Source organism: Acinonyx jubatus, chromosome B2 (assembly GCF_027475565.1).
Source record: "Acinonyx jubatus isolate Ajub_Pintada_27869175 chromosome B2, VMU_Ajub_asm_v1.0, whole genome shotgun sequence".
Lineage (NCBI taxonomy): Eukaryota > Metazoa > Chordata > Mammalia > Carnivora > Felidae > Acinonyx > Acinonyx jubatus.
The window spans coordinates 72,445,120-72,472,005 of record NC_069385.1 but is presented as its reverse complement, the minus strand read 5'-3'; the positions used below and the strand labels follow the sequence as shown (position 1 = coordinate 72,472,005).

At 35.6% G+C, this 26,886-nt stretch overlaps 1 protein-coding gene across 4 annotated transcripts in view; it reads left to right on the top strand.

The window, feature by feature from the left end:
• The window catches only part of ORC3 (origin recognition complex subunit 3), a 68,402-nt gene that overhangs the window by 22,785 nt on the left and 18,731 nt on the right, over positions 1-26,886 (top strand). For all 4 annotated transcript variants that reach the window (XM_027057274.2, XM_027057273.2, XM_027057275.2 and 1 more), the window contains 4 exons: positions 3,792-3,925; positions 4,405-4,468; positions 13,774-13,890; positions 15,011-15,090. In XM_027057274.2, the coding sequence (XP_026913075.1) occupies positions 3,792-3,925; positions 4,405-4,468; positions 13,774-13,890; positions 15,011-15,090 (395 nt within the window). The remainder of the gene's footprint in view (positions 1-3,791; positions 3,926-4,404; positions 4,469-13,773; positions 13,891-15,010; positions 15,091-26,886) is intronic.

Here is a 26,886-nt window from a genome sequence, read left to right as displayed (position 1 = left end):
TTTACATTTATTTATTTTTGAGAGACAGAGCACTAGTGGGGAAAGGGCAGAGAAAGAGAGAGAGACAGACAGACCGACAGAATCCAAAGCAGGCTCTAAGTTCTGAGCACAGAGCCCGACGCAGGGCTTGAACTCATAAACCGTGAGACCATAACCTGAGCCAAAGTCGGATGCTCAACCGACTGAGCCACCCAGGCACCCCAAGATCTAATACATTTCTAATTTGCTTCTCTCATACATTTTACTTCACTCATTTGTTTACTGGAAAGTATTTATCAAGAGCCGACTGTAAGCCAAGAATTATGCTGAGCCCTAGAGATACAGAGGACAAGGAAATCTCTGCCTTCAGATTGCTCTTTTGTTTAGTGAAGGAGGCAGAATGGGAAATTACAGTTCTCAGTAGTCACTGCTATGAAAGAAACGTGTGGGGATTCCATAAGAAAACGAAAGTATATCCTAAGGAATAGAGGCTCACCAGATTAAAATGGGAAGCTCATTCTAGGTAAAGACAACAGTAGAGGGAGAGAGATCTGTTGGAGGACTACTGCACTGATCTAGACAAGATATAACAAGGGCTACACTAAGGTTGTGATAGTGGAACTAGAGAGGAGGAATCAGATTTGGGGATGAGATAGAATCGACAGACCCTGGTGACTAAGTGGATGATAGGATGCATAAGGGAAGCATAAGTTCTATCTTGGCAAATGGATTGGAGGTGGTACCATTTATTAAGTATATGTGTTAATATAAAGTGAAGAGCCAGTTAGAAAAAGGTGAGTTTCTTTTTGTATATGGTTTTTTCAGGTATGTTGGATAATAAAGATTTGGCACTCAGGAGAAAGATCTGGAAGTAAATAGAAATATTTAGGATTTATCATTAAAAGGTGGTGGTTGAAGTCACATAGTGAGGATGAGGCATCATCCAGAGGAGTGAGGAAAGGACTAAGATTAGAATCTGGTTGTAAGCTGACAAGAGTAATAGAAAAGGAGACTAAAAACAGTAAGGAAAACCAATAGAAAGTAGAGTAACACTGAAGTCAAGAGAAGAATGAGTTTTAGGTAATATCATTTCTCAAATACCATTGAGAAAGCAAGCGAAGAAAAGGGTATTCATCGAATTATGTAATCTCTTGGGGTCTCAGTTTTCTCATCTGTAAAATAGGGAATCAGATTAGATGATTTTATCGGTTCCTCATAATTTACTAAGCACCTCCTTTGTGCTAGCTCGTACTAAGTATTTACATTGTTTCATTAATGGGTACTATTATCCTCAGTTTTGCAGGTGAGGAAACAGAGGCTTAGGTTAAGTAGCTTGGCCAAGGTCACACAGCTTTTAAGGGGTAGAGCCGTTAGACCCCATTTGTCTACTTTTCCTAATCATCAGTGGGAAGTAATGCGTTAAGTCCTATTTTCCATAGGGGGTGCAGTAGGGTATATAATCATTCTGTATATGTTTAAGGTTTTCCTTCATTAGTTGGATATGTTGACCAACTTGTTGACCCAGATTTTGAGAACATACTTAGACAAAGTAGGTGATACTGGGTTCTTATTTATAACTCTACTGTAAGTCATGTGACTTCCTCCCATTTCTCCTCCCCAGCAAGTCCCTTATATGTTTGTTTTTTACTTTTCTCATATTTAAAAAGTGATGTTAACATTGGAATAAATACTATCACAATATAATTGAAAAATGCAAGTAAGAAACAAGATTTTGTTAATATGTGTGAAAATAATTTAGCACTTGGCATGAACAGTCACTTTCTGTTTGGTATTTGTTTCTAAGTAAGGCTGGCTCTTTTCTTACAGCCTCATCCTTCCTCCAGAATGAACTATTTTGGAGGATTTCCTCTAGCCTTGGGTATCTGGTCTTCAGCTCTATAGGCTCAGAGATTCATTATCAGTTTACCCAGTAAGGATCAAGCTCAAATACCTTAATACCAATATATAAGCTATCATGTTAATTTATTAATTTGTGATGGGAAATTCTATTTTCTAGTGACAAGACTGTGTTTTGTCCACTCTCTAGGGAAACTGTCTAGTATCAAGGTGTCTGGAAAAACCAAATTGGCCATAAAAAGGTTGCTTAGGGTCAACTTTTTAACATTTGAATAGTCTTGTAAGATACATCTTACAAGTTATGGTAGGTTCTGGAAAATCATTCCGCCTTATACTATGGGGACAACAGCACTCTTAACATTTAAATTTACCAGATATTGTACCATGTTTTTCTTCATGAAATAAAACTGAATTTAAAAAGATATCTTTTCTTTAGCTATTTTCTCATTTTTCATTATTTTTTTTTATCAGAAGGGAAAGTTTCTACCATTGTAACATTTTTATTTATTTAGCAGACCAAATTTTTTCACTGATTTTATAGATGAATGTTTTCTTGTGAGTATTTGGACATCTATTAAACTCTGAGGTCACACCCCAGTCCTATCCCCACCATATTTACTGTTGCTGTGAGTTGGTTCTGCAGAGAGTTGATCTATCCATTCATATTAGTTTCTTCTAATACATACTTCAGAGATTACAATTTTCTGAGCTTGTCCACAAAATCAGAGTCTTAAAATATTAAAGATACAGAATGATTTATGCATTGTTTGTAGTGTTATTGTGACATTAAATATATTAGTGCCATACTTTTGCTGTTTAAAAAAAACCTTAGTGTGCTGTTTCAAAAGGCCACGTGCACCCCAGTGTTTATAACAGTGCTATCAGTAATAACCAAAGTGTGGAAAGAGCCCAAATGTCCATCAACAGTTGAATGGATAAAGAAGATGTGGTATGTGTGTGTGTGTGTGTGTGTGTGTGTGTATATATATATATATACACACACACACACACATACATACATATATACATATACATACATACACACACACAATGGAGTATTACTCGGCATTCAAAAAGAATGAAATCTTGCCATTTGCAACTATGTGGATGGAACTAGAGGGTATTATGCTAAGTGAAATAAGTCAGAGAAAGATAAATATCATGCGACTTCACTCATATGAGGAATTTAAGATACAAAACAGATAAACATAAGGGAAGGGAAGCAAAAATAATTTAAAAACAAGGAGGGGGACAAATCATAAAAGACTCTTTTTTGTAATTTTACTTTTTACATTTATTTATTTATTTTTGAGAGACAGAGAGAGACAGAGCACAAGTGGGGGGAGGGGCAGAGAGAGGGGGACACAGAATCCGAAGCAGGCTCCAGGCTCTGAGGTGTCAGCACAGAGCCTGACGTGGGGCTCGAACTCACAAACCGTGAGATCATGACCTGAGCCAAAGTCGGACACTCAACTGACGGAGCCACCCAGGCACCCCAAAACATAAGAGACTCTTAAATGCAGAGAACAAACTAGGGTTGCTGGAGGGGTTGTGGGTGGGGGGATGGGCTAAATGGGTAAGGGGCATTAAGGAAGACACTTGCTGGGATGAGCACTGGGTGTTATATATAGGGGATGAATCATTGGAATCTACTTCTGAAATCATTATAGCACTGTATGCTAACTAACTTGGATATAAATTAAAAAGTAAATACAAACAAAACAAAAACTCTTTAAAATAAATAAGAAACCTGTTTATATAAAAGAATCTGCAGGGGGGACTGTTTACTTAATTTGACTGCTTTGGAAACCTAGATCTTAAACATATCTTGGCCAGGTCTATATTACAGTGCTAATACCAGAGGGATTTATTTATGAAGCAACAAAAAGGTTTGTTGACATGAAGTTACTCTGTGGAATTAGAATGACATTATATAATCTTCACATTTCTTTCAGCTTTCTCTATTAGAACATTTCTACTCTCAGCCCCTCAGTGTCCTATGCTGTAATCTCTCGGAAGCCAAGAGAAGAATAAATTTTTTATCAGAAAATCAATGTGAAAACATCCGACGTCTTCCGTCATTTAGGAGGTAAAAAGAGAAGTGTATATTTAACACATAATAGAATTTCGAGTAAAAAAAAGTATCTCAGATCTAGCTATTTTTGAAGTGGGGAAAGAAAAAAATAACCATTTTATATAGAGCATAGTAAAACCTTTCTGTTTTCACTCGTGAGATTTCTTTGTTGGATTTGAAAACATACCATAACGAAAAATATTTTTACAAAGGGATATAATTTGCAGTTTCTCCAGAGTTACTTTTATAAAGAATATTTTCTGATTCTGGAGTTTATGGCTTTTGTTTATGATTAGATCCCTAGATTCTGAAGTATAGCTGTTTTGTGGAGTTAGAAATTACTATTAAACCATGACTATTATCTTGAATTTATTTTTGAGAAGAAATAAAAGAATGTGGCCACCAATCTAGGTAGTTCTTTTCCCCCATGTGATAGTCACATCTTTAGAATGTTTAATTTTCTCTCTTTGTGTACGGGATGGTGAAAATTTTAGGCACGTGGAAAAGCAAGCTTCAGAAAAGCAAGTTGCACTATTGACCAATGAGAGATTTTTGAAGGTAGGAATGTGGATGTATTTGTTTCAGTTTTACTTTTTTTTTTCTTCATGAAAAACAATGTGCACATAAAATTTATTCATTGAATTTATAAAACATACCTGTCTGTCCCAATATGCTTTTCACAGTGAATTAGTGGGTCTTGATGATCATATAGGAGTGTGACTATTGAAGATGACACAAAACTTTAATTCTCTAGAAGATGACCTTTTTTATTGAGACAAAATATTAACTACAGGTTTATCGTATGGTGTATTTCGAAAATACTTTTGAGATCTCAACTTTATTTCCATATTCTATTTTGGAATCTGCAGGCAATGTCATTTTAATGTTTTTTTAAAGGCTGTCATAAATAAAGGCACATAGAAGCCATGCAGTTTAGGGACCCACTGCTAAGTGGGTATTGATTTGATTTGAAAAAGATATCATTCTATATTGATACAATGCCAGGAAAGAAGTAATGAGCTTAGAAAATTGAGTGAACAATACAACACAGGGAATATCAAAAGGAAGATTTTTTTGGTTCTTTCTTGAATAAATGATACTCAGACATGGTACATAATTCAAAAGGCAAAGATAATATACAGTGAAAACACTCCCTCACACCTTTACTCTCCAACTACCTACTTTCTTTTCCTAGATACAGTTAGTGTTACTAGTTTCTTATGTGTTTTCCTAGAAAGATTTTTCACATATACAAGGAATTTTACGTATTTTAGGAGTGTCCTTCTTTCTTTTACAGAATATAAATGAGTATATTATATATGCTGTTCTGCACCTGTTTTATTTTGCACTTAATGTTGAAAATCATTTCATATCAATACTGAGTGTGGTATAGTACTTTTGGGATGAATGTACCTTCATTTTACATAGTAAGTCCCTTAATGATGGACAACTAGAAATGCATAGTGTCACATTTGTTTTCATACTTGTCATGCCTTTTTTAAGGAAAAAGTTGTCAGAAAATTGTAATAAAATTAAGATGAGATTGAAGTAGCCCTAGTACTAGTGTAAAGGTTTTGCTGGCCCAGACTGTTTTCAAATTTTGAGTGAAAGAATGTTAGTTCCTAGAGGGCATGTGTTCTGTATAGCTCTGAATACTAATTTACCTTCTATTCATAAATGCTAAAAAGAGAATGGCTTTTTTATAATTGAGATATAATTGACATACAGTATAACAGTGGACAGTGGCTTTTTGTTGGGCATTATTTCTAATGCAGAATCCACACTGGGCCATAATATAAAATCACTTCTAGACTGGGTTTAATAATCACTTTAATCATCTCTGTAACCTTTTTAGAGCAGTATAAGAAGTTTTCACATCCTAATGCAGGTTGTTTTGGTAGAGGGAACTTTAAGAACTAGTGGAAAGGGATGTGTGCATGTTTACTGAGTTTTAAGATTAGATGGATTAGCTCTGCTGAGTCAGCTAGTTGCCAAGTGCATTTCCTGCTAGAGCATATTTTCAGAAGCCAGGAATAGATTTTTAAAGAGTACTTTTAACCATTGAAATGACAAAGGGAGAGAATCTCTAGGCTCATCTGTTGTAGAAATAGTCTGACATTTATCTCTGCTTCTCAGTAACATTTCATGTATTTTCTAAGCATTTATTTATCTGTTCTTGTTCTTACTGCACTTATCAGCCCCATTTGTTATTATCTTTGCTGTATTCATTTTAGGATTGCATATTTTGTTGTTTAAAGGCTTATTTTCTTGAGACTTACATAGTGAGAAATAGGAAGGTACACAAAGATTTGTACCTTACCCTAAAAAAGTTATGTGCAGGCCACCTGCTAAATTCAAAGACCAAAAGAGGTCTGTGAGGGGCACCCGGGTGGCTCAGTTGGTCAAGTGTCTGACTCCTGATTTCGACTCAGGTCATGATTCATGGTGGGCTGTGAGTTCAGGCCCCACATTGGGCTCTGTGCTGAGCATGGAGCCTGCTTAAGATTCTCTCCCTCTCCCTTTGCTCTTCTTGCACATGTGCTCTCTCTAAAAAAAAAAAAAAAAGCAAGGTCTATGAAAAAGATTAATCAACATGTCTGTGGATTTTTGTAGTTTAGAGTAAAAGTATCTTTGTATATTTTATTCATTTATTTAAGCATTTATTATTCTTTTTCTCCTTTTATGGTTTTTTTAAACACATAATCAATTTTTATATGTATTTTACCACGATAAAAATTGGAAAAAACCCCACATGATAATTAAAAGTATGGTACTTCGTGATACAGGGGAAGATCCTGATTATGACCTCAGCAAATTTCAACTTGCATTTCAACTCCAGCTACTTGTTAGCCAGGTATACCTTAGAAAAATCACTCACCCTATTTAAGCTTCAATTTCCTTATTTATAAAATGGGACAATAATTCCTAGTGTGATTTCCTCATACAGTTAGTGATAATCAAAGTCCATTCAGCAAATGAGAGTGATTTATGAACAAATATACAGTAAAACTTTTATAAATGTGAGTCATGAATATTGTTATTACTTTTCTCTATGATAAAAATTAAGATCAATGTGAATGTGTAGTTTTGTATATTACATATTCTGTATTATGCATACTGAATGTAATATTCTTGCATTACATGGTTGTATAGATTATGTAGTTATGTAGACACGTGTACTGTTAGAATTTATCACACTCAGATTTTGAAGACATAGACCTCAAAGTATACTCCAGAGAAATTTATACTCTTTATATCTAGATTCTTTCGTCCCTGAATATCTACTTTGCTCCCTACCCTGATTAACTAAACCCAGTAGTTCTTAAACTTTAGTATGTATCAGAATCATGGGGAGGGCTTGTTAAAACACTGATTAATGGCCTCCATCCCCAGAATTTCTGCTTTTGTAGCTCAAATGTGGGTCCCGAGAATTTGCATTTCTAGCAAGGTCCCTGGTAATGCTGATGCCTTTGGTCTGAAGACCATTTTTGAGAACCACTTGAACTGGACTGGTTGCCTAGAAGGAAATGTTTATTGTTTCCCTTGCCATGTTCTCTTAAATTTAGAATTAATCTAAATTCTAACTTAAATGAAGGATTTATATGAATCATCCCCAGACTGGACTCAAGATGTTAAAAAAACCTTCAACTCCTTTAGAATTATGGACCCTCAGTTTCACAGATACAGCTTAAAACTATATGTCAGCTTTGTATTTCATAAACTACATGGGTTTTTTGAAAGTATACTTTCAAATTTAAAAATTCAGCTGACTAAACCATATACATTTGTAGAAGTTTCACTGGGAAGTTCAAGCTAAGGTATGACATAGAGCTGATAAAGGATTAAAGATTATGTGCATTCTTTCATTTCTGAGTAGTCTGTCCTGTGAATGTATTGTGCAGCAGAGTACAGAGGCCAAAAAGTGCACTCTGACAGTTAACAATCTAGTCTTCCTATGCTTAAGCAGAATAGGCCTGCACAAGCTCCCATTAATGCAAACTTCTGATGACTCAAGAGCTTTCAAATCCTGTGGTAGAGAAGTGTAACCAGATAATCTTTTTTCTTTTTTATTAATGTTGTTTATTTTTGAGAGAGAGATCGAGCAGGGGAGGGACATATAGGGAGGGGGACAGAGGATCCAAAGCAGGCTCCATGCTGACAGCAGAGAGCCTGACACAGGGCTTGAACCCGTGAATGGCAATATCATGACCTGAGCTGAAGTCAGACACTTAGCTAACTGAGCCACCCAGGCGCTCCTATCCAGATAATCTTTAAAGTTTCTTTTGGCTCTAAAATGCTGTGATTTTATTTACTTGTTCATTAAACAGATTGGTTTTTTTTTTTTTTTTTTGCTGACTAGTTAATTTATTTAGATTCCTCATTAAAATTTTATTTTAGTACATCTGTTTAATTGGAGATAGGTAAATTATTACTGTGGGTTTTAGGTGAAATAGCAAGAGCTGTTACTGTTTATATTTTTACCATGTTTTGCCTCATACCATTGCTTTAGTAATCAAGGTTTCTGGTTTTTTTTTAACTTAACCCTTTAATTCATGAAACATTATTTCATGAGAAGCTGTCAAAGTGCCTTATATAGAACTTTCAAATTCTTCATAATTGCAAAGATGATTTTTATTATTGCCTGTCCCTGAAATTTTGTTTCAAGTCCAATATTAAGGAGAGCTTTGAAAAAGATTGTTGCCTCGTATTTGCATAATTATTATCTGATAATAAAAAACACTAGGCCTTAATATACTGGAAGGAATTTTTGAAAAGTGAGAAATTCTTTTTCTTTCCATGAGCAAATGTTTCGGAGGAATGGAATATTAACAGCTTTTCCCAATTAGTAGATAGTTTTTATGCATTGTCTCATTTTGAGTCACAGCCACCACATATGACAGATGTTTTTATCCCTTTGTATAGATGAGGAGAGTCACAAAATGATTAAATAACTTTGCCTATCTAAAGTGTCACAATTAGCAAATGGTACATCTGGCATTAATACCCAGATCTGACATCATAGCCCATACATTTTCTGTGATGCTTCATTGAAGAATTAGTATAGGGTGATGAGAAGGTGCCTAAGGTTCTGTATTAGTGTTTGAGAAATCAGAAATGAGCTTTCCAAATACTGTGGCAAGTTAACAGTGAAGATAATTTGTAGGAGGCTTAGAAAACTACTTGGTATGAGGTAGCTTTGGCCAGGTGTCATGGAGCACTACATGCTGCTGCTCAAATTAGAAAAGGAAACATTCACACACACATATACACACTTTTTTTTCAAAATACCTTGTAAAAAAAGCAAGTCTCAACACCATATCTAAGATTAGGCCCATTTTAATCCTGTGCTGACTACACCAACCACACCGTCTCTATTACCGGTAATGGCTGTTCATGTTGATCTGTCTTGTCAAGAAGTTACATTATACTTAATATATTTAATAAATGACTAATTCCATGTACTTCACATAAGAAAATCTGTTTATATATTTTTATTCAAATCTTCCTTAAAGCTATTTGGCTTGGTTTCAACCCCTTTCAACTAGATTCAATCTCTTGCGGGTGACAGGTGAAGTTTTTTATTCTGACTTGTTAATATTTTATGTCTCTATTCCCTCTGTACCCAGCAAGATTTTAAATCGGTTGAGAGTAGGAAGTAAGTCTTGGACTTGTTAGAATTGTAATTTGTTAGTATTAGAAAGATAACCTGATTGAATATGCTCAGTTTACAAATGAAGAAATGTAGCCAAGAAAGAGGAAGTGAAATATCTAAGGTCTCAGAGCAAGTTAGTGGTAGATTTTTTTTCACCATTTAGTATGCTTTTCATGGTGATTCGTGAACAAAAGGCACAGAATTACTTCATGAGTTTGGTGGTAACCTGCCTTTCACCTACCTTTGCCTCCACCTCTTCTTTCTATTTCTTTTGACAGACAGGGCAGGAGGAGGGGGGAAATCTATTAGGAGAAATAATTAAAAGAAAAGAGAGGAAAGGAAGAAAATGACTGGAAACAAACTACTACATGTGATCAAACAAGCGAGGCTTTAGCACAATAGTGCAGCAGGAACGGGCAGCTTCAGTGCAAACCTTTCATCAAGTGCTGCTGGTCTGAAGTGCCCAGTGGGAACACAGAGAACAAAAGGCTGAGGCAGATGAGAGGAGAAGCACACAGGCCACACTAGTGCTGGGAGAAAGCCATGCTTTGGCACTCCAGGAGCTGGCTGTCATGTGATGAGACACTGAGAACCAAACACTGTTGGTCAAAATTTCTCCATAATGAGAAAAATCATGCTTTGTTCTAGCAAGATGATAACTAAGAAAATGCTGTGTTCTTGGACAGCAGATACCTCTTATTCCTAAAATCCAGTGTCTGTTTCACCAGCTTTTGTTATCAGTGAATTTATTGAAAGGAACATATTATAAAAATTTACAGCCATTTTTACATAACTTACTTTAAATCTTCCTGGTGTCACTCTTCACCCCATACATAACATTCTGGACACAAAAGTAATAAATACTATGGAAAGTAGAAGAGAATTGCAAAAACTAAGCATCATGGCAAATATAATTCTGTCTGATCATATTTTCTTTACCTATATATATTTAAATTTTACATAGGTATTGGTTTCCTTTCCAAAGAAAGTAACCAGCTCAGTAAAAATAGGGGCCTTGTCATGTAAGTAAACAAGAATACATGAATGATTTTGACTGAATGACAGACAAGATTGATGTGATTGGAGATGGCTGATTTAAAAGGGTATACTATACATTTACTGGCCACCCACAGCCTAATATAAATGTGGCTTTTTAGGTCCGTAGTGGTTTCTTTGTTTTTTTTTACCCTGAGTCAACATTTACAAATTGAGACATTTTACATTACAAATTCAGACTTCCATCTTTTGTTGAAAAATTAGTAAATCTGGCCCACATCCAGCAAGACAACAAGTGGTTGCTCTTATTTAGAAGGGAGACTGAGTGCATGTTGGCCTCCGTTCATTAATGCACTTCCTCATTCAACAAAGTTTGTGAGGGTCCACTGTGTGCCAGGTGTTAATCTAGGTGCTGAGAATATAGGAATGAACAAAACTGACAAAAACCTCTGCCTTCATGGGGCTTACATGCTATCAAAAGAAGTAGGTAAAATATCTGTGTTGCTAAGGAAAAACAATGAAGGAAAAAAGCGGAATGTGAAGTTCGGTGTGCATGGGGAGTTGGATTGACATTTTAAATAAGGACCTTACTGAGAAGGTGAATTTTGAATAAAGACTAAAGGAAGTTACAGAGCTTGCCATGCAGGAATCTGGCAGAAGGGAATTCCAAACAGCAGCGAGACAGCAAGTGGAAAGGACCTGAGGTTGGAGCCTGTCTTGATGTTTGAAGAGGAGCAAGGAGGCTGCTCTTTTGTATTTGATATCAGAGAAATATCTTTGTTTGCATCTCTTTATATCAAAGATCAGAAAAGACCACGAGGTCTTCATGTGTCAAGAAAAGAAGAAAGCATATCTCTTTGGGAAATAATGAATATTACTAGGCAAAGTGTATCTCTGTTAAAAAGAATCATCCTAACCACAGTTATGAAATAAACAGTGGCAGCCATGACCAGTGTATGGCTGTGATTCCAGAGGAAAAATTTAACGAATGGAAAACAAGATTACTATTTGAACAGGCTTTGTTTTCACATGTGCATAGTGTGATGCTGCTGTAAGCATTAAGTGGAGAATTTTCTCAGCATCAAAACCTATAAAAAGGTGTTCATAAAGTGCATTAAGAATTGGCCTGGAGAGAAGCATTTGCAGATACGAATCTCAGTAAGACAAAGGATTTAGAGAATAGTATCATGTAGAAAGTTAATCATTTGGATGTTTTCTGCTGCAGCTGATAAGAACACAGATGTAAATAACAATGGAATCTTATGTCGAGAGTAGTTCCAGAGTCAATACATAAGGCAAAAGTGTGGGATGGTCAAAATAACTTAACTCTTGAAAATCCCTTAGAAGGGTATAGCAGATTTCTCATGAAGTCCAGCATAGCTAGTTTTACTTCCAGTGTTGGAACCAGAACTCCATTTCCTCAGTTGGGCATTGGATGAAATAGTATGCTGTGTTATATGAACAAAACAAAACATGTTTTAAATGCTAGAATTCCACTGGGAACAGGGATGTAATCACGCAGAGGTAGGAAGGGACTGAGATCATCTGGGAGAAGAGCATGTGCATAATCCTCCTTCCACCCCTACCCAAGTCATAGTCCCTCGAGTGTGCAACATTGCCCACAAGGTGTAAAGTATTTCAGTTTCCTCCCCCTCTGAGTAAATTCAGTTCTGCATCACCCATTATTTGTACATGCACAAAAGCATGTACTCCACTAAGCAAAAGGAATAGGTAGTGCAAGAAGCATGAAGTATGGTTATTAATCAGTAATAGATTCCTTTCCCTCCAGAATACTTTCCTTTGTTTAAAAGCTCTTCAGGCATACATTAAGGCAAATAATTAGTGGCTTTATGCACTCTCCATGTTACAGCATATAGTAAAATTAGAGCTGAATGTACTCTCCCAGTGGTGGTTAAAGTACCCTTTGTTAGGATAGGAGACCTAGATTTTTGAAATTACCAACTAACTCAAATACTGGGAGGAAAAACATTTTGATTCTGAAAGCTTTTTCATTTGCCCTATGCTTTCAGGTAATAATCTATAGATTGCCGATGAAGGAATTGATTTCTAAGTGCATTAGAGTTTAGGAAAATATATCAGATTTGTTGCTTTTTATAGGTTAGGTTTGCTTGAATTTATTTGTATCTGAGGTGTTATTTTCTGCAGGCTTGACTGCTAAAAATAATGGGTATCTGCAAGATATTACTGGTGGAAAAAAACCCCAGCCCGGCAGTTAAAGTCCTTTTTTGACTTACAGAGAAGAAAAAAATGTGAAGACCATGCCACAGATCATAATCCTTTTAAGAGAATGTTACAGGATGAAGCAGTTATAAAAGTATTTGAGGTCTGAAAAATACTTGGATGTTGATAGAATGTAGTGTGTTAAAATCATTTCTAAACTGTTTCAGAAGGTTCTAGAAAACATAATACCCCTCCCATTCCCCCCCGCAAAAAAGCCCTTTTGAAACTGATTTGTGGGATTAGTCATCCCACAAGTTTCTTAAGACACTATCTCCCATATTATACTTGTTGGAGTCTAAATTCTAAAGCTTGATGGCTTTAGATTTCTCTTTTCATTTTTTTTTTAATTAGTAAAGTGAATAAAACCAGTGTTAGAAATTGTCAACAAAAAGCAGGCATTTATCAGAATCACCCGTGGTGTTTCTTCTATAGTCTTTCTTTGAAACACAGTTCTAATTGTACTTTAAGAGAAGCATAGGCCTTAAGTGTAACCTCAGCAACTGTTAATGATGTTGGTATTGGGCTCCGTAGTGATCTTCTCACCCTTCTGATGCCAGCAAGGTAGAGGGTGGTAGGCCTACCTCACTGTGGCACATACTGGGTGACTGATACAAGCAGGCATCCAGCAGGGTGCTTTTTTGCACACTTGGGGGGAGCCAAGTTATAATGGCAGTGCTATAGATAGAAGGAAACTACAGGACTAATTTTGGTGTGTGTAAAATATCACCAGACCTGATACTAAATCAGAAATACCCAGCCTTTATCCTAGATTTTGTGTGCGTTACTAATTCTCAAAATTAAGGAAATTAATTTGTAATTCTGCATCTTTTCTCATCAGTTTTCCAGGAATTATATATATATATATATATATATATATATATATATATATATATACACATACACTCGTGAGGTAGATTTTATTATTCTTTTAATTACTGACTTACATATTTGTAATGTATTCTGTGATTTTTAGGAGGAAATACAATCATTACTAGAAAACTTACATGTTTACCATACAAATTACTTCCTGGTTTTGAGATGTCTTCATCAGTTCACCTCTTCTCTTCCCAAGTACCCATTGGGTCGACAGGTAACCAGAACTTCTTCATTTGGAATGTCTGCAGTAGGAATATCAGTAGTTTCTTGCTTTGATTTCAGCAGCATTCAGGCATCAGAATTTGAAATGGATCCAAATCAGGCACTGAGTGCACAATCTAAATCCATTCCAGCTGTACACATTACTGGTAATTGAAGCAGTATATTTTGTTCTGATGGCCACGGCTAGAAACAACCACATGAATCCCAGTGGTGTTGCTTCCCCCCTCCTCCCCCGCCCCCCAATGTATTTGTCCTAAGGCATTTTAACTTTTTTCTTTCACACTTCTTTGTCATGTATACTGAGAGAGTTGATCCCCCCACTTTATCAAAATAGCAAAAAGAATCTGTTTGAGAATGCTTAATGGTTAACCTTGCATTCCACCAAGAACTAAAAGGGAAACAGCATTTCTGCCCTTGCAAAATTATGCCCCACTGGCCTTTGTGTCATACTCTAAACCTGTGAACCAGCTAGAGAGTGGATGTTAGTGGAATAATTCTGTATTCCTAAATATTTGCATCCTGCCTCAAAGGGGAACCGGGGTACCGGTTAGAGAACAGGGGTACCGCGTGGGTCAGTGGGTTAAGCGTCCCACTCTTGATTTCGGCTCAGGTCATGATCCCAGAGTTGTGGGATCGAGCCCCGTGTTGGGGTGTTGGGGTCCAGGCTGAGTGTAGAGCCTGCTTGGAATTCTCTCCCCCTCGCCGCTCCTCTCCCCCACGTTCATGTTCTCTCTCTCTCTCTGATAAGTAAATAAATAAAGGTTTAGAGAACAAATCTAAATACATAGGAATGATTTGTTTATGAAAGGATTTCTGCCATTAAGCTTTCTTTTTAATAATCACATATTGCTTTTATTTTATTATTTTCTTATTGCAGTGTGATCAGTATTATCAGCCAGTCCCAATGTAGTCTCATGTTGCTTTTATGTAAATGGTATTCTTATATAGCCTGACCTATGTGATGTGTGCCCAGTCTGTTGTCCTCTAAAGAAAATGATTGTTTTTAATAATATTTCTTTTTTTGTCTTGACCATTTATGATTTTGTCAAATGAGCAGTGTGTAACTTAGTACATCACTTTTGGTTCCTTACAAGTGTGCTTTTTACTTACAGATCAGAGAGCTGTACTGCACTTGTTTAGAAAAGAACATATGGGATTCAGAGGAGTATGCATCAGCTTTGCAGCTGCTGAGGTAGTTTTGTTTTTTTTTCTGTTTTGTCTGATGTAAGCCTGTCAATAAATAACCTTTCCTCCAGAATGTTGCCTGCCAAGGGGTTTTTAAGTAGCCATGCTGTGTCTAATATTTGTAAATACCTTGAACTTGTTTGTGGTTTGTGGTGGTTTTAATGTAGCAACCATCCATTTCTTTGCTGGTTTTACCTTGTTTTTGAACTTGTGATTTTTTTTTTTTCCTAGAGAGAGATTGTGAGTGGGGGAGAGGGGCAGAGGGAGAGAGAGAATCTCGAATAGGCTCAATGCTCAGCCTGAAGCCTGACACGGGTTTCGATCCCACAACCCTGGGATCATGCCTGAGCTGAAATCAAGAGTCAGTACTTCAAATGACAGAACTACCCAGGTGTCCCGAACTTGTGCTTTTTAAAGTAAAATGAGCATTTAGTCAAATATTGACACTACCTGAAGAGGGCTTAGGTATGGATAATTTTAATCTTGCCAGCTTGATGGCATGGCAGGGAAAGTAATCATGGAAAGTGATCTCACCATGGCCCCAACCAGGATGGGTGGAGTTGCAGCATCACTTGGTGAAATGTGTCCTGTGAAAGAGGTCACTGCTGAACTTGAGGACCAGCGATGAGGAGGCAGTAGCCTTGATGCCTTACCCCCATCTGAGCTAGCCCTGCTCTCATTAGCACGGGAGATCATAAATTTATCTAATATTATATAAATAAGACATCTTGGTGTTGTCACATATCAGAGATCACTTACCACCCTGACAAATTTACCTTTTAAAGTTATAATCATTTGTTTTTCTTGGCTTCACTCATACATACGTTGACTTTTTAGTCTTCCATAAAAATAATGACCACTTGGAAAATGAGGAAAGGAAAATCAAGTGTGAGTTAAGTTTCTGCACGCACACTTATAATTTTCCTCAGTGAATATAAATGCTTATATGAAAATATCATAAAGAAGTCTGAGAATTGAATATTTATTAAGTCTTGGCTTCCTCTGGGCCCACAAGAAAAGAACAGATGGGCACAGTAGGAGGAAAATTCACATTGAAAGCACTTTAGGTCCAGAGACTTAATAATACAAATGTCAGTGATCTAGCAGGTGCAGCTTAAGATAGGAAACTAATTTTATGCTATCTGGAAAAATAACTCCCCATGGAAACTGGATTGCCACTGAAAAGCTCTGTTTTATTTCAGGTTTTTAAATGCCAGTAAGAGATTTCTGTGTACTTCTATATGTCAACGGAGACTTCATTTGCTTTCTATTCAAGTCAACATTCCTGCCTCAACACCTAGTTGATTCTTGCTGAGTTTCCTCTTTAATTTTTGTGATTAGTGATTGTCTTCCTTTTCCAGTTGAATAGTCTTAAATTCATAGATTCCTTTGTCAGAGAGGGGCTTGCTTTTTTCTTTCTACATCTTTTTGGCATCAGTAATCTTGAGGTACAAGTCAAGGGTCAAGAATGCCAATTCCAAACTAGGTTAAGGAAACATGAGCAATAATAGTAATGGTGACAGTCGTAACCACTGTTTATAAAAGCTTGCAGTGTGTCAGGCACTGTGTTAGGTAGGCACTTTCAGTAAACTTTCCTGTCTAATACACAAGTACACCTTTGTGGCAGATACTATTATCCACACTTTACAACTCAGAATACTGAAGCATATATAGGAATTAGAATTTGCCTGAAATCTCTTAGCTGTTGATGGAACCAGAATTCTAATCCAGATCTGATTTCACAGCTGTTGTACCTTCCACTATTCTTGCTAAGATCTAAAGTATGGGCTTGGGGATCTGAGTAAAGCAGAAGCAATAAATAGAAAGTGAAGTTTCAGTCATTTTGCTAAACTGAGGTCAGACACATAGTAATATAAAAAGCATTAAGGATAAAATATGTCAGGTACAGCAAAGACAGGTTAGAGTCTGGGCACTACCAAAAATCTGGGAATGTCCAGAATGGATTTCTTTTCCTTTTGTGCAGATTAGATGTGGAAAAGAAGTCAAGGACACTTGTCAGTTTGGGCATTCTAACTAGGAATCATCTGAATTTAGGAAACCAGATATTCCCATCACCTGTCTTCAAACAAGTCATATCATGAGAGAAAATAAGATTAAAATGATCACTGAATGTCACTTGGGAAAAAAAACTGAGGTACTGTAGAAACATAGTCTAGAAACATTTCCAGTTTGACTTTTTTTGTTAAGTTCCTTAAAGGCAGTATTTCTCTTGAAAAATCCCTTTTATATGGAAACTGACATGTTTAAATAATCATAAATCAACTTGATGAAATATTTTGTGATCATTGAAAAGTATTTAATTCCTGATATTTGTATGGAACCACAAAAGAATAGCTAAAATAATCTTGAGAAAGAACACAGGTGGGAGGCATCATTCTTCTTGATTTCAAGCTATATTACAAAGCTAAAATCAGTAATCAAAACAGTATGGTGTTGACATAAAAAAAGACACATAGATGAATGAAACAGAATAGAGAGCCCAGACATAAATTCTTACATATATAGACAATTTATGACAGAGGAGGCAAGAACAGATAATAGAGAAAGGACAGTCTCTTTAATAAATGGTGCTGGGAAAACTGGACCACTTTCTTAACACCAGTCACAAAAATCAACTCAAAATGGATTAAAGATTTGAAAATAGACTTGAAACCACAAAAGTAGAAGAAAACATAAGTGAACCTCCTTGACATTGGTCTTGGCAATGATATTTTGGCTTTGATACCAAAAGCAAAAATAAACAGGTGGGACTACATCAAACCAAAAAGCTTCTAAACAGTAAAGGAGAAACCATCAATAAAATGAAAAGGCAACCTATTAAATGGGAGAAAATATTAGGAAATCATACATCAGATAAGGGTTTAATATCCAAAATATATAAAGAACTCCTACAACTCAATAGAAAAAACAAACAATTGATTAAAAAATGGGCAGAGGAGCTAAACAGACATTTTCCCAAAGAAGACATACAGATGGCCAATAAGTGCATGAAAAGATGCTTAACATGACTAGTCATCAGAGAAATGCAAATCAAAACCTTAATGAGATATGTCCTCACACCTGTTAGGAGGCTCTTATCAAAAAGTCAAGAAATAACAAGTGGTGGTGAGGAATACTTGTGCCCTATTGGTGGAGATATAAATTGGTGCAATCGTTATGGAAAACAGTGTGGAGATTCTTCAAAAAATTAAAAATAGAACTACCATTTGACCTAGCAATTCAATTTCTGGGTGTTTATCTGAAGGAAATGAAAATGCCAACTCAAGATACCAGTATTCCCATGTTTATTGCAGCTATTCACAATAGACAAGACATGGAAACAAGCCAAGTGCCCATCAATCAAGGAATGGATAAAGAAAAATGCACATATACACACACAGTGGAATATTATTCAGCCATAAGAATTAGGAAGTCCCTCTGTAACACTGAACTCAGATACCGAGAACAGATTGGTAGTTGCCAGTGGTGGGGGGGTAGGCAAAATGATTGAAGGTGGTCAAAGAGTACAAATTCCAGTTATAAAATAAAGAAGCCCTGGGGATGTAATTTATAGTATGGTGATATGTAGTATTGCATATTTGAAAGTTCCTGATAGAGTAAATCTTAAAAGTTCTCATCACAAGAAAGAAAATTTATAATTATGTGCAGTGGTGTATGTTAACTAGACTTCTTACGGTGATCATTTCACAGTATATACACATACCAAATCATGTACACGTGAAACTAATATGTCATTTGCTAATTATCTCAGTTTTAAAGTGTATTTACGTGGTATTTGTAATGTTGAAAATATCATATATTCATGAGTGGAAAAAGACTTACAGAATTGTATATCACAGTTATTTTTAAAATGTATGCAGCAGACATTGATGTACACGTGGGGAGCATGCAGTTATGCCTTTATAAAAGGCCATAATTTGACATGAGTGCAGTGGTTCTGCATGTCTTCCATAGCCTTTCTTCTTTCAGTCAACTCTTGGAGCATGAAGACCACATCCCTATGCAGGATATGAGGTGGTTAATTTTTTACCAAGCATGTATTATTATATAAGGATATATTTAACTTAAGACACCATTTGGGAACCAGAAGTAGTAAAAATGGTGCTAACCCAGCAGTGAGCTACGTGAGTACACTGGGCTTCTTGTGGTCAGCTCTGAAAGACCTTAAGAGGAAAAATTTACCTTTCTATTAGAATTTCTAAACAGCCATCTAGAAGTCAAACACTTGACCAAGCATTTTTCAGACTTTTGAAATTCAAAAAACCTTGCTTCAATAGTAAGGTTTTAAGGGTATTGATAAAATACCCTTAGAGTTTTAACTTACAGGAACATGATGGATCAGCTAGACCTGTAAAGTACTGTGATTTCACATCAGTAGCCATGGAGTGCTATGCAATGATTCTTGGATTGAGAGTAATGAGAAATGTGTCTGTCTTCTTAGGGGAATTTATTCTGCCCCTTGCCCCATCAATTGAGAATTACTTATCTAGGATTATCTCATTTTCTTCCAAATAAGGAAACCAAAGCTGGAAACACTGAGTGACTTTTATGCAGTTGACACAGCTGGAATTTAAATTTGAATCTTCAAAGTTAAGTCTGTTTTTCAGCCCTATTCCAATTATTTGGGAGGTAGTATAAAAGGTAATTTCTGTGGGTTTGTGGCCAGCAGTCCATGTTCAGAGCACACCTCAAATGTTAAAACGAACCAGCCAAACAAGCTTCTGTGGCCTCAAAACCCCCTTCCCATCCTGACACTAGGCATCTTGGTGCAGAGTATAGACATATAAATGAAAGAAGCCACAGTGTCTGGTCTGCTTATCCGAAGTATAACCTTATGAGTTTGCTGGACAAACAGATTTATAAATTGAAGTTGATTGATAGCTACAGGAATTTAGGCTGAAAGAAATTATTCTAATTTCTGAGTAAGGCTTTTGAGTTAAACAGTAATATATTAATAGGTCAGCTCAGCTTTCACTGAGTTAAAAAAAACATGACCCAAGTAATAATATTAACATTTGATCACTTTAGGTTAGTTGAAAGAGACTAGAGATTTGGAATCTAAATAATACATTGTTTCCTGAATTTGCAGATCAACTTTAGATGAGATTTAAAGATCTAGTTAATGAAAAATAGCACAGCTCCACAGTCCATGTGATGCTTCCTAAATAGCATAATTTAGCTTTTGATGATCTAGATTTGTCTGTGCAGAAGGTATATGAGACTGTACAGTTAAAATGTAGTTTCTTTCTTAGAACAAGGATTGCCAGTCCTGAATCTGCATCATGCCAGGTCCTCCATAGTCATCTGTACACTTGTGGTGAAATCAAAGAATTGAATTGTTGAAGCTCATTCAATAGCAAAAGATGTTGATAGTTGCTGTTTTTAAAGTAATGATTTTCAGGCTTTAGTGTACATAACAATCAGCTGAGGTGTATTAAACATGTATACTTTTGCCCTCTCCCCAATGATTCTGAATCCTTTAGAACTGGGGTGTGGTAGACAGAAGGAATCTGCATTTAATAAACACTCCACCGCATTTGGACAGATGGGCCAAGGGACCACACTTTGAGAAACACTGTTCTAGAAAATAAAGGGAAGTAAGAAGAAGGTACAAAATTTTGAGGAAAAAAATGAAGCCATTGAAAGAAAAGAAAAGGCTTTATTGGTGGAGAAACTGGATGGCTTGAGGTAGTCAATCTCAGATTGGTTCCAAAACTGGAACAAGATATTCTGCTGCTAATAGTGAATAGTGTTTGTTTGTTTGTTTGTTTGTTTTTTCATCTCAGTGGACAGAAAAGATCTGAATTTGTATTTCATTTTTTCTTCACCAAACTTTTAGTGCCTGCTATTTTTTGTTAGAAAACGAGCTGGTAGCTAAGAAATATTAAAACTGTTAAACATTCAGAAATAGCTAATCTTAGTTTGACAACTGTTTTTCTTTTGAAAAAGAAGTATAAATATATAAAATATAGATGATATATAAAAATATTGAAGTATATAATACATCTTTAAAATATATATATATTTTAGTTTACTCAAGTTGTTTCTAACTATATGATATAATTTAATTTACCCATTTTGACACAGAAAAGAGCATGGTGTTCCACAAAAGGCACTGTAACTTCGAAGTGCTCCCCTACATGAACCAATTTGTAAATAAAGAAACTATTGTTCACTAAGACCTGAGGTCATGAAACTGTCAGTGCAGGGCCATTGCCTTGTTCATCCTTTCAAAAAATGTTGGGTTTTTTTTTTTTTGATGCTTGATATGTGGAGCCACCGATCTGATTACAAAGATAACCCTAGTTCTTATCTACACTGAATTTTGGCTAAGTGAGAGATGAAGGTGGACAGGTAGGCAATTACAATACAGGGGAATAAGTCTGTGATGTACGACAGGTGAGGTCTAGAGTGCTAACCTCCATTGAGCAGATCAAGCAGTTTCACAGAGGAAGTGGCATCTAACATGAAATATCAAGGTGTGGGAAGAATTATGCATATTTTTGGTTTCTCTTTGACTTGTTACCATATATGATTGCTTTGTTGTGTTGTCTTTGAAGTAGATAATCTCTGTGAATATAGTTTTTTGTAAGCTTTTTTATTTTCTTCTAGTTTTCATTGACATATATGCAGGTTTGAATTTTTGAGTATTTTTAAAAGCTAATTTATGATAGTGTCTGTTTAAAACTTGAGAACTCATTATTTAGAGGATTTTTGCATTAGCCATGGATTGACCAGTTTCTCCTTATAGCCTGTTCTCAATCAGACCTTTATATAATCAGTACTTAGCCAGGAATTATTGGCTTTCTGCATGATGAAGCAGAACACTACATTGCCCTGCAGGATGATTGTTTTTAATGATTGCCAAATGATTCTCTTTCTGTCTTAGTTAAGGAAACATTTCTTTTATAACAACCTATAAAGCTTTTAACACATTAAGTATCATAAGCCTTAAGTTAGTTAAAGATAATTAGCTCTTTTTTGGCATTAATGTGACCTATCTTAATGTGTTTTTTCCTTTCTCTTTAATCTCGTGTGGTGGCTTTCATACTTTATAATTCCGAAATTTTCTTTTCAGTTTTATGCCATTTCTTTAAAGCTGAATGCTAAATGGGATCTCCCTGAGTTCAAAAGCACTGTCTCACTGTCTCTAGTTCTCTCCTTTCATTCTGTCTTACCTGATTTGGTTTTTGCTCTCTATTAAAACTACTTTGAAGAAGGTCATTGGTGACTTCCCTGTTCCTAAATCTAATGGTCAGTCCTACGTCTTCATTTGTGTTAACCTGTTATCAGCATCAGCACAGTACAGCACTCTTTCCTTAATGACATTCAGGATCCCGACTCTCGGGTTTCCTCCTACTTTAGTGCATGCTCCTTCTGTCTTTGGTGGTTTCTCTTCTCCTTGACACCCTAACATTACAATGTGCCAGGGCTTAGTCAAAAGCCCACATTTTTTTTTTTTTTGACTGCCTGACTGTTATTCCATGTACCTGATTAACATCTCCACTTAGATATCCAATATACATTTCAAAGTTAACATGTTTAAAACTGAATGTCTGATCTTCCCTTTACCTTAGAATCTTCATGTAGTCAGTCTTTTTATCCTTCCCATTGTTGAAATCCAAAAACTTGGATTCTGGCTTCAAAATATATCAAGAATCAAACCACTTTTTGCCACCTTCCCTCACTGGTAACACCTGTCCAAGTCACTATCGTCTCTCATATGGAAAATTGTAAAACTGGTTTCCCTTGCTTCCATACATGTTCCCCCTATGGATTTTTCTCAAAACAGCAGTCAGCACAGTCCTTTTAAAATATATCATACAATTTCATTCCTTTGCTCTAAACAATTCCATGAACTCCCCTTTTCACTCAGAATAAAAGCCACAGTCTATATAGCAACCCTCTGTGATCTAGCCCTGCATTGCCTGTCTCTTATTTCATTTCCTACTACTTGATTTCTCTTTCCACTCCAGCCATCTTGACCTCTTGTTCTTCTTGAACATGCCAGACATACACTCAGTGTAGACCCTTTGCATGCATTATTCTCTCTGCCAGGAAAAGTTCTTACAAATACTCTCTTACCTCCTTCACGTGGTTGATCAAATATCTTCTTCTCAGTGAGGCCTAATAATCATTTTGAAATTCAAACCTATCTGCTCCTCCCCAAACTTCCCCCTTAATAATTTTCTATAATAATGTCAAGTTTTAGTATATACATAGTAATATGAGACATAGCGTTTGTTGTCTGTGCCCTACCTCCTCATCCCCCACCCATTAGAATACAAGTTTCATGAATACAGGGGTTTTTGTTTCACTGAGATGTATCCCAAAAGCCCAGAACAGTGGCTGGTATGTAGTAGGCATTCAATAAGTGTTCACTGAATGAATGAATGGTTTCATGACTCACTAATGGTTGAAACCCATTTTGAAAACTCAGTTTGAAACATGCTGGTCTAGTGGCTAGACTCAATCTTAATTTTCTATTTGGGTGTTATTACAAAAAACTTTGAGGGATAAATTAAAATTTTCATTTTTTAGTTTTCAGTTTTGTTCAATTAGGTTTGGTTTGTCCAAAGTGGAGTCACTCTAATAATAACCTAAGTGAAAACATAACATTGCTTTTTGATGTTAACCATTCGTGTTCTATAACTTTGAAAGCCAGTCATCTACTGCTAACAATTTGTACTTCTAGATTTTTTTCTAGGCACCAACAGGTATTAAATCATACTGGATGGGATGTTCTACAACTTGCATTTTTTTGGTTTTGAAATTTGGTTCATTTTTGTTGTGGTAGTTATTTGTTTTGTACCTAATATCCTACCGTGGACACTGTGTCTTGAAATGTGGTGCAGCATGGTTGGTAAGAGCATGGATGCCAAGCCAGACTTGGTTCTAATCCAGTCAAATTACCAAATTGGCAATTGCCAGTTACCAGACTCTAGACAGGTTACTTAAGTTTTCTGTGTCTCTGTTCCTCATCTCTTAATGTGGCAATAATAATAACTCATCATATAGTGTAGTAGAGATCAAATTCTGCCAAATACACATGTGCATATATGTTAACTGTCATCACTAGTACTATGTCATTGTTTATCACAGCTACATTATATCTCGTTTTGAAAATGTAACATTTTATTTAATCAGTCCCTTGTTTGATATGTATTTGGGTTGTTTCTAATTCTTCACTGTTACAGTAATCACCAAGGGTAAATGTTCTCGTACATTTGTGTAATTTTCACAAAAATAAATACACATTTAATAGACTTTTGGGGTCTAAAATATAAACACTTTTTCCAACGTACACTTGTGCCAACAGTGTATCAGTATTTGTTTCCCCACAGTCATGCTGATGCTGGATATTATTAGGCTTAAATATCATTATTTTCTTCTAGTATTTTATAATTGATGGACTAGTTCTTTCTCCTATCCCCATGCCATACTCACATCTTTATTCTGTCTGAAATAATATTGAGGTAATGATCTATTATTCTCAAACTATTTCCATCTCTTCCCCAGTAATTAGAAGTACTACCTTGTATTATGTACCAAACTCCTATATATTCCTTGATCTCTTTGTAGACTTATTCTCATTATTGACCTGTCCATTCCTATAAAGTACCATCTGATTTTAATCACTGCAGCTTATACTTTTTAATATATTAATAGCCCCACTGTACACAGTCAAGTATATACACATTATTCCTCTTTTTAAGGAACAGTTATTTTTCCATATAAATTTTAGGATAATTTTATTGGGGTTTAAACAAATACTCACTGGACTTTTGTTTCAAAAAGTGTTAAAAGTATAGACTTATTTGGAATGAATTTGTATCTCTAAAACTTTAAAATGTCTATTCACTTATTCAGGGTTTTCTTTTTTTGATATGTCTTACATATTTGCTATAAAGTATATTGCTTTGTTTTCTATAGTTTTTGTTGCCATTTTGAATATGTTCTTTTTTTCCATTACATAGTTTAATATAAGATGGATTACATGTACGTGTAAGGTGTCAACACAGGTGTATGTGTATACATGTCTTACATCCACACATCCTTCATACTCTTTAATACTTATGCAGTTCTTTTAGATTTTCCAGTCTTATAGTCACATCATATGCAAATAATAAATTTCATCTTCCTTTGTAATGTTTGCACCACTTCTTTTTTCTTTCCTTTTTTTTCTTTTTTTTTTTTTTGCACCACTTCTTTTTTCTTAATTTGTTGTAGCGACTGGACTGTAGAATGATATTAAATAATAGTGATGATAGCAGGCATATGTTGATTCTGTGTATATATAATTTAATTGAAAAAATTTAATGATTTTATAGGGTTGGTCACATTATTAGCTCTACTTCAAGACTTGTTTTATATTAAACTGGAGAGTACTTGGGAAAGTGTAAGATCTTTTGCTCTTCTGGAAACAAGAACATTACCTTTGGCTAATAAGAAAAAGAGTGATAACTCTCTGAATTCCTGGACGTTTACATCTGAAGTGAAGGATCTACCCCCTCCAACAAATGTCATGTTAAAAGTTATGACTAATAAAGTTTGATTTCAAAATTATATGACATAATGACATTTTTTTCCCTTATATCCTGAAAGTCAATAATAGGTGGGGCTTTGTCTCTGTCAATACTCAGTTTTGTAAGCTGCATCTAGATAGATGCCCAGAAGGGCTGCCTGCAGCCTGGTACGCTTTTTCTCAGGGTGCTGCTGATGTGAGTTACCAGCTTCTGCCCCGCGAGCAAGCCATTGTCAGTGTTTCCTCGGACCCTGGAGATGCTGGTCGTGGCTATTTGAATAGGGCTAACGTTTGTCAGGTATAACAGATTGTTCAAATGTATCTGACTTTGAGTTTAACTCTTTTAAGTTTAACTTCATCTGGGCAATAGAAAGTCAGACATTTTAAGTAATGTCAAATGTAATCAAGAATTAAATGTGTTGGTTTAATTTTCTTTGACCTCTAGCTGCCTTTCATTCACAGAAAAAGATTACTAATACTTCAGATAATTATTGTTATAGAAGGAGGAAGATTTTATATTTTTTCTAGGCAAAAGTTTACTTTTGTCCACTCCTACCAGTTTCTGTATTTATCGGTTGTATGACAATTTTTTATTTTTTGGTTGGGGTTTAAATTTAGTTGAAGTAACCAGCTTAATTGCTCAGTAGTCTTAGTCTACTTAGCTTTATATCTTTTTCTGACTTAGTAATATTAGTATTTTTCCCAGATTTTTTATTATGAAAAATGTCAAACATAAGGTAGTTATCTTCCAGAATAGCCTAAATTTTGGATTTGTCTGAGTCCTTCATGATTAATACAAGAACTCATAGTAGTCTTCAGTTTTTAGGTCCATTTGCTGAAAATAATTTTTATACTTGTGTCATGGCACTTAATAATTACTAATATTGACCTAATTCCATTTCATTCTGTTACTGAATATGATCTTAGTAGAGAGATCCTATAAGTAAGGGTTCTGAGAATGGGATCCTAATTTTTAGAAGATCTGTGTTCTCTCTGTTTCTAACAGATTTCTTCTGTGGCCTTGAATGCATTATACAACCATTCCACCTGTGCTATATAAAACACACAGAATTGCTTACCTTTTAAAACAATTTAGTGGATTTAATAACTGATGTTTATAAAGCCCATAGAATATGTTAAAATATAGCTAAGATGGTAATAGAGAAATGATTATGATATTTTTGGTCCTTTCAAATAAGCTTTCATTTGGTTTAAGTGTTGTATCTTCAGCAGACATTTCTGTCTCAGATCTGAAGC